General features: G+C 62.4%; 1 protein-coding gene across 1 annotated transcript in view; it reads right to left on the reverse strand.

Annotated features, from left to right (window-relative positions):
* VOLCADRAFT_99306 (uncharacterized protein) overlaps positions 1 to 6,424 on the reverse strand; it is a gene marked incomplete at both ends in the record, with an annotated part of 9,873 nt that extends 3,449 nt beyond the window's left edge. The window contains 8 exons of the mRNA XM_002958074.1: positions 576 to 743; positions 1,022 to 1,215; positions 1,777 to 1,909; positions 2,789 to 3,017; positions 3,402 to 4,192; positions 4,539 to 4,611; positions 5,028 to 5,344; positions 5,573 to 6,424. Coding sequence (XP_002958120.1) covers positions 576 to 743; positions 1,022 to 1,215; positions 1,777 to 1,909; positions 2,789 to 3,017; positions 3,402 to 4,192; positions 4,539 to 4,611; positions 5,028 to 5,344; positions 5,573 to 6,424 — 2,757 coding nt within the window. The remainder of the gene's footprint in view (positions 1 to 575; positions 744 to 1,021; positions 1,216 to 1,776; positions 1,910 to 2,788; positions 3,018 to 3,401; positions 4,193 to 4,538; positions 4,612 to 5,027; positions 5,345 to 5,572) is intronic.
* Positions 6,425 to 7,859: the final 1,435 nt, after the last annotated feature.

The raw sequence follows: 7,859 nt of genomic DNA on the forward strand, positions 1-7,859 counted from the left end.
GTGGGGAGGAAAACCGTGGAGTCAGGACAAGGGTGCGAGAGAATCCCTCGCAGTTTGGAGGGTTGGGGGGAGAGAGGGGTAAGTTCAGGGTGTGTGTGTTAGTGTGTAAAATGTGCCGTATAAAAATATATACATACAGGTTGAAGAAGGAGGTCACAGTTTGCAGAATATGCAGAACTTTACCTAAGACAAATAGTCCGGTAGTAGGCCGTGTGTGTGTATGGGGCTGGGGAGGGGGCGTGTACACGTAAAACCCTGGATCTCACTCTTTTCACCACTCCCGCCTCTTGCCCTTGACGCATACTTACTCCCTCTCCCCCTCCCTTGCCTTCAATTGTTCTTCTCCTCCCCCCCCCTCTCATCCTCTCTTCCCCCCTCTTCTTTCCCTCCCCTTGCTACCCCCCCCCACACACAACTCACCAAATGAGCATCTCCGCAGGTAGCGGCCCCGACCTCCTCCCAGGTTGCTGCCGGTGCTGCTGCCCCCTCCCGGCCCCCCCCTCTCCTCCCCACCCCGCCGCCCGCATCTCCGCCCTCGCAACCTCCAGCAGCTCCCGACCGAAGCGGCTCCGAACCTCCCGATACGCCGCCAGGAGGGAGGACCGGGCGGAGGGGTTGCGGGGGGTGACGGCCGCCACAGCGGACGAAAAACACGTCAGAAGCACGTCCGTGACGCCGTACAGTGTGTTGGAGAGCTCGATGGAGGGCGGCGAGGGGGGCATTGGGCGAACCATCAGAACGGCCTGCGGGTTAGGGAGGTGAAAAGGAAGGTGTGTATGTGTGTGTATATATGTATATATGTCGGGAAGAGACGAGGATTCATATGCAAAAGCAAAAAAACGGCAACTGCCCGCGCTCAAAGGATCAACTGCTGTAGTAGAAAGCAACGTCACAACGGCCCGTCGCTCCGAAACTTGCCCCTCAAGAAACCCCTATGTTAGAGGAAGTGGAGGGGAAACCGGGTATTTCCCCCTCCCCTCCCCTCCCCTTCCCCCCCACAAGGGCCAGCAGGTCCACTCACCATTGCCAGCTGTTCCAGCGCCCCCCGCGTGTCCGCCCCCGCCAGCCAGTCCGGTTTCCCCAGCTGCCCCGCCACCTCCTGGCAGCTCAGGTGGTAGCAGCCGGCCAGCTGCTCCCGGCGGGTGCCCGCGTTGCTGATCACCAGGGACACCAGCGCCCCCAGCTCGCGGACAGTGCCGCGGAGGGAGGACAGGGCTGAGGGGGGGGGGGTGAGGAGGGGAAGGGGGGAGAAGGGGGGGAAGGGGGGCCGGGGGGAGAAGGGGGGGAAGGCGAACCACGTGAACGAGTGAAGCTGCTGCCAGGGCAAAGAGTGTAGGCGGGAAGGGAAGGCGAAGGAGTGGCACATATCATGTGAAGCGGTGCGTTATGTAGCGCACACTCCGAATCCTTCTTTGCGACTGCGACTGCGGGTGGTGGTGGCGGTGGTGGTGCTTCTTGTGTGTTTGCGGTGGCGGTGTCTTACTTGGTGTTGTTCTCCACACCGGGTCGGGTCTCGACAGGACCTGGTCCAGAGAGACCTCTCGGCGAGCAGGTCGTGTGCTAAGTCACATACACGTCAGGAGGGGCTGCGGCGGCGGCTGCGGCGGCGACGTCTTCTTCCCCGTCATCACTCGGGGTCCTTGTTCTCTTTTCATTATACATACTACAACACCTTACTAATATATACCCTTCGACCCCCTACTACCCCTACCCCTTGCTATGTATATATACACATATATACATACGGACATACACACACGCAGACACATCCCTCACCGCTGTCCCCGGGATTCCCCAGGCCTCTAGCCGCTTGAGAGGCCACTCCAGCTGCCGTACGGCCTATTGCCGCCAGGAAATGGCCCACGGAAACGGATGGACGAGCATAGAAGATCTCCGTGGGGGACAAAACCTGCCCGGGGAGGATGGCGCGGGTGAGGAGACATATAAACATACACACAAACCCGGCGGTTCGTGCCGCCCGAATGCACCATCAGACCAGGACGCTGATGCTCCGGAGCCGCACTTTGCGGCCGAGGGAGGGAAACTCATGCGAAGAACTTAAGAGATAATCTGCCGGCGTCCCAAGTCCCCCCCCAAAGAGCCTGAGGGGCCCCAGTCAAAACAAAAAATGATGCAAGAGGAAGCAACGGACCAAGTGCCGACGTCCGCGTGGTGAGGAGGGGCGCTTCTAGACAAACCACTGGCGGGTAAAGGAGATAGCAGAAAGGAAGGATGGTGGGAGGAAATCATACATACATACATACATACATTCTGAAGTCGGATGGGGTGACGGATTAGGGTGCCCCTCTAGCAGGGGAGAGCAGGGACTGCCCCGGGAAAGGGGGCCGCTGGCGAAGTTAACCACCCTGTAACAACATACATGTGCAGGAGGAACTCAGAAATTAGCTAAGCGGGAAAACGCGTCCCAATTCCGAAACTGCACCTAGGAGTGAGTCCTAAGCGGTGATGTGACGTCATCAACCACCCCCCGTGGGAGGGGGGTGGGGGGTGGGAGGGGGGGAAATGGCGGGAACCGGCTACGATTCCCCGGGAACCCGGAGGAGGCGGGGGCGAATCGGAATCAGTTCAAGACACGGATGCGGCAGCGGACGTGTGTGTGTGTGGGGGGGGGGGGGAAGGGTGTTGCGAAGAAAAGGACTCCGCACTCTCCGCAGGACTCCGCACTCTCTCTCCCTCCGTCCGCCTTGGTGCCCTCTTGTATGGCTTGCACCCATACGACCAACCACCCCCCCAGCCAACCACCTCCGCCCCCCCCTCTCCTGCGTACCTCGTACTCCCGGACGCTGCTCTCCTGTCCCGCCTCCGAAACCAGCCGCGACAACAGCGCCACAGCCGCCGCCGCCACCCCGCCACCACCGCCGTACCACTGGCCCCCTCGTCCCTCCATGTCCCCCTCCTGGCCCCCCTGCCCCGCCATGTGAGTGTCGCGCTGGTGGGCCTGCAGGCGGTGCAGCGCCCCAACCACTGCCAGCTTCTCAGAGTTCTCGATTAGGACTCTGAATGCGGCGGGGGGGAGAGGGGGGAGAGGAGGGAGAGGGGGGGGACAAAGGGGAGAGGATGATGGAAGGAGGTGAAAGGGAACACACGAGCAAACCCAAAGCGGGAGGGGGGTTGCACGTATTCTTCAGCTGTCGGTCAGCCAGGGAAACGGCTGACCGTGTCCGAGAATGGGGGCGGAGGAGGAAAACATGAGTACATGCAACATGCAAAAACGATTCCGAGCGTCGACGTTGAAAGCGAACAAGCAAGCAGCTGCCTGTACTGTAGCTCCCAGCAAGGTCCCAAGAGAACCCTCTGATTGGTGAACTGAGTGATAGCACCCACCCACCCAACCCCCCTCACACCCACACACACGTACACAGACACATGCGCGCGTATACCTGAGCACCTCCGGCTCCAGCACATGCAGCACCCCGCTCAGAGCCAAGCACTGCAACATCAAGGAGTGACGGGACTCCTTGTCAGACAGCTGCTCAGTTACTGTTAGCGGCACGCCGCTGCCGCCGGCCCCGCCACCGCCGCCAACACCCACGCCGCCAGCCACCACCACCGCCGCCGCACTCCCCGCCGCCCACTGCTTAGGCAGCAGGTCCAGCAACTGAGTGCTGTAATGGGCCAATGTGGACTGACCCATGGGACTGTCCAGAGCGCCGAGGGCGCCCAGCCGCCGGCCCAGACCGCTAGCCACAGGCTGCAGGTTGCCGCCAGCAGCGGTGATGGCGGCGGCCTGTGATAGTACGGCGTCCAGCAGGTTGGCGATTACTGCCGCCAGGTCGAGGCCGCCGCTGACGGTGGCGAGCGGAGCCGCCGCCGGCGCTGCCGCGACGGCGGCAATTTCCATGACTCCGTACGTCGCGGAGAGTACGACCCAACGGGAGGCGGCGTCGGCGGCGTCGCCAGCGGCGATGTCCACAGCTGCGGTGTCCGGGTCGTCTGAGAGAGGCCTGGCGGTGCCGGAGGTGGCCTCCCAGGTCCATAAGGCCCGACACACCCTGGCGCCGCCGCTGCCGCTGGCCATGTCGGTTCCCCCCGGGTAGTGCTGTGCGACCTGGAAGGCCTGGGCTCCCTGGAGCAGGCTCCCCGGGTGCTGCTCCCACCTAGCCAGGAGGCAGGTGTGGGAGTGGCCCGAGTAGAGCAGACGGCGGCGGGTGGCGGCGGTGCTGTCCAGAGGCTGTGGACCCAGGTGGAATATCAGTAGCAGTTGCAGTCGCAGTGGCAGCGGCAGCACCACCAGCGGAGTTGGGGGGTAGGGGCCGGAAGGCGGGGAGGGAAAATTATTTATGATCTGAAACCCGCTGACGTGTACACGCGGTTAAAACAACCCGTGAAAGAAGACAGGGAGCAAAACTGATGGGCAAGACAGGCAGGCAGGGAGGGAGATACCAAAAGCAAATCACCGTGCACAACACACAACACACACGCACATACACACGTGGTTTAGCCCGGCAACGACAGGTAAACCCATCTCCCCGCCTCCTCCCCTCCCCCCAACCAGCCACCCCCTCCCCCCCGCTCACCTCCTCGTACCCCCGCACCAGGTCCTGCACCCCCCCGCACACTGCGGGACCCCCCTCGGGAAGCAGCTCCAGCCTATCCGGGACGGTGGGTGGCGGCAGGGGCGGTGGGAAGGGCACCCAGGAACAAGACAAGTAAACCAGGAAGGAGCGGGGACGGGGTTGAGGGCCGGGGGGGGGGGAAGACGAACCACGAGCGAGTGAAGCTGCTGCCAAGGAAAGAGTGTGCAAGAAGCAGAACTGACCAGTAGGGCCGGGTTGGGGGTTTGGGGACGAAGGAATGGAAGGAAGGAACCTGCACAACCAATCCGAGTAAGGCGCATGACGGTGCGATCACGCGAATAAAGGAGTGGGGTTGGGGTTCTGGTACCCCCCGTGGCCTTGTCCGGGAGGTGAGCAGGCAAGGGACCACCCCCAAGGGGGGCATCATGTGACGCAAAATGATAGCCATAAACCAAAAAGGACTCGTTCCCCGTCCCCCGACGGACTCACAGCTGTACGACATGCTGTTTCAGCTCCCCGACCTGCCCCGCGGCTCCTCCTCCTCCTCCACTTCCAGCTCCTCCTCCTCCTCCTCCTCCAGATATCGCCGTGGCCGAGGCAGCCCCCCGGAAGGCCGCCTCCGTCATCCACACCGCCACATGCTGGCCCCCGCCCTGACACCCCCCTCCGCCTCCGCCTCCCCCCACCCCCACCGCCAAGTCCAAGTTCACCGGGCCCCCTCCCCCCCGCCGGTTATCGTGCTGGCGAACCAGGCAGTTGGCAAAGGACCACATCAGGGTCTCCGAGGGCCGCAAACCCACACGGATCTGCGGTGAGGAGGAGGTACAGGGTGTACGGGCGTGGGTGTGTCAGTAGGGTGGGTGCGGACTGGAAGCGGGTATGATAGTGGCTGGGTGGTGGTGGTGGTGATGAGGAGTGGGCGTTGGGAACCGAACCCCTCCCCCTCACAGCCCCTTCCCTTCGTGTCCCCTGAACGTCACCCACCCTTGGCATCTTACTCCACGTGCTTCCCCTCCCCAAGTTCCCCCTCCCACCGTCCAGCAGTCGAGGGAGTCCTGCGTCAGCACCAGCAGCCGGTAGTGCAGCCCGCCTCCCGCCGCCGCCGGGGCCAGGTGCAGCGCCACCGCCGGCCGGGCGGCGGGGGTCTTGCGCAAGTAGCGAGAGGACGGCTCGAACGCGTCCGTCAGTGCGCGGCTCAGCACACTGCCCAGGGCCCCCACAAGACCGCGGCTCTCCGCCGCTGGCGTCGGCGCCGCCACCAGCTGCTTGCTAAAGATCCCCTGGGCGCCTCCCTGGACCAGATGTAGGGAGCCGTCCGCGGCGGATAGCGTGGCGAGGAAGGCGGGACCGGAGCCCAGGTCGAGGCGCGCGGCAGTGAAGGCCGATACTAGGGGCGGGCGAGAGCCGACCGCGGCCGCAGCCGTGTCGGAGGTGAGCGAGGGGGAGATGAGCAGCAGGTGCTCGACGGGAGCGGCTAGGTGGTGTGCGTCTAGCCAGACAGTGAGGCGGCCGTCGGCGTCGCAGACGGCGACGGTGAGGGAGCTGTCGGCGGCTGCAGGACCGGGGTGTGCAGCGGCGGTGGTGTGTGGGGAGATGATCGCGCTGAGGGAGGTCGCGGTGGCGCCTGAAGGGACGAGAGGGAGGCTGTCTGCGAGGAGGGCGACGGTGCAGGGCTGGGTGGGCTGCCGGGGTAGCGTCAGGACGCGAAGACGCGCTTCCTTGCCCTCGCGATAGCGCCAGACGTAGAGCTGCTTGTCGGACAGCAGCCAGGCGAAGCCCGAGTCGCCGCGCACACCGCACTGCTGCTGGCCGCCGGGCTGCTGGAGTAACTCCAGCACGACGCGCGGCAGCATGTATGCGCCGAGAGTGTCGCCGAAAAAGGGCATGGCTTCCAATGCCGTTACAGGCAGTCCAAGAGCAAGAGCGTCAACGCTGGAATGATGTCACTTTGTGGCGGAGGCCAGACTTCACTAAATGCCCGAAATTGCGCCGCCCCACGTTGGCGACCTCCGTCCCGTGGCACCCCCTACAAAATATTCTTATCCGTCTAATACTTATTAATATAACATGATTGCGGCGAAAAAGAGGAGAGACAAGATATTCGGCAAATTGAAGTGCGACCCTGTCGATCGCCCGCTTCTAGGCTCGACACGTTTCGCAAAAGGTTACATAGAGTATAGTTCGTTGACAAATGTCGCTTCCGTTTGGAAAGTTACAAAGAATGTTTGCGATCCAAATGAGTTCGTGTTTTGGCGCGCAGCACGGCACACGGCAGGATAGCGAATGCCCTCCGCTCCCCTTCGTTTCCCTGTACCCTCCCCGCCCTTTTTCTATTTGCTTATTCATTCCATAACCAGCGGCAGAAGCCACCCTACAGCTGCTGCTGCGGAGGGCATCATAAAGGCCTCAGCTTCTGCTACCTCAGACTCAGACGCTCTCTCAGAGCTGTAGTAAGATTTGTTGGGAAATCCTACGTAGATTAAAAAAGCAACCCGGAACAGCAGTCCTCTAAAAACAGTGTTTCAAGATAACCGCTCATAACGACCTTGCCGACGAACCCAGTTCCCACAGGGCACCAACCGAGCAAAGCAAACACTGCATGGATAGAAGCTCGCGATACTCACTTTCATAATTCCTTTGCTTATCTTAGAATTGGAACAGAGAATTTTTTTTAAAGTAATGCTAGGCGCCTCTTGCGGCAACCCCTCCATTCTGCCAGAAGCAAAATTACCGAGGCTGTGACCAAAACATACACGATATGGACGGCCTGACCGGCGCAGCTGCGGTGCTAGGCCCGGGCTGCCGCAACACTGCGACCGCCTGGCTGACGCACCTTAAGGACCAACCCGCACAACTTTACATTGCGGGTGGGGGTCGGTGGGGTCTGACGCTGGAACGACTCACGCAGGTGAGGGCGCCAATCATCACCCATTTCACCAGCCCAACCTCTCCCCATTCAGCACGCCGGACATACCTACATGCATTGTGTTTGCCGCGCTCCCTTATCCATCAGGCACTCCCAACCGCCACACCTCCAACCGTTCCCCACACCCATTCCCAATCCCACCTCCCAGGAAGCCGCTGATGGAGGCGGCGATCGGAGCACCGTGCCCCTGGATGCGCAGCGCCCTCCGCTGCTGCTGCGCCCACTGCCCGCTCTGCACTCCCTAGTGGCGTGCTACCCCAGTCCCTCCCCCACCTCCACACCTGCACCCGGCTCGGCGAGCCCGAACCACAGTACCCGCCCTGGTCCAGCTCTCCAGCAGCAGCAGCAGGCGCAGCCGCAGCAGTCAGGCGCTGCATCCCCACACCGAGCGCGAG

This window comes from Volvox carteri, assembly GCF_000143455.1.
Source record: "Volvox carteri f. nagariensis unplaced genomic scaffold VOLCAscaffold_85, whole genome shotgun sequence".
In the NCBI taxonomy this organism is placed as follows: domain Eukaryota; kingdom Viridiplantae; phylum Chlorophyta; class Chlorophyceae; order Chlamydomonadales; family Volvocaceae; genus Volvox; species Volvox carteri.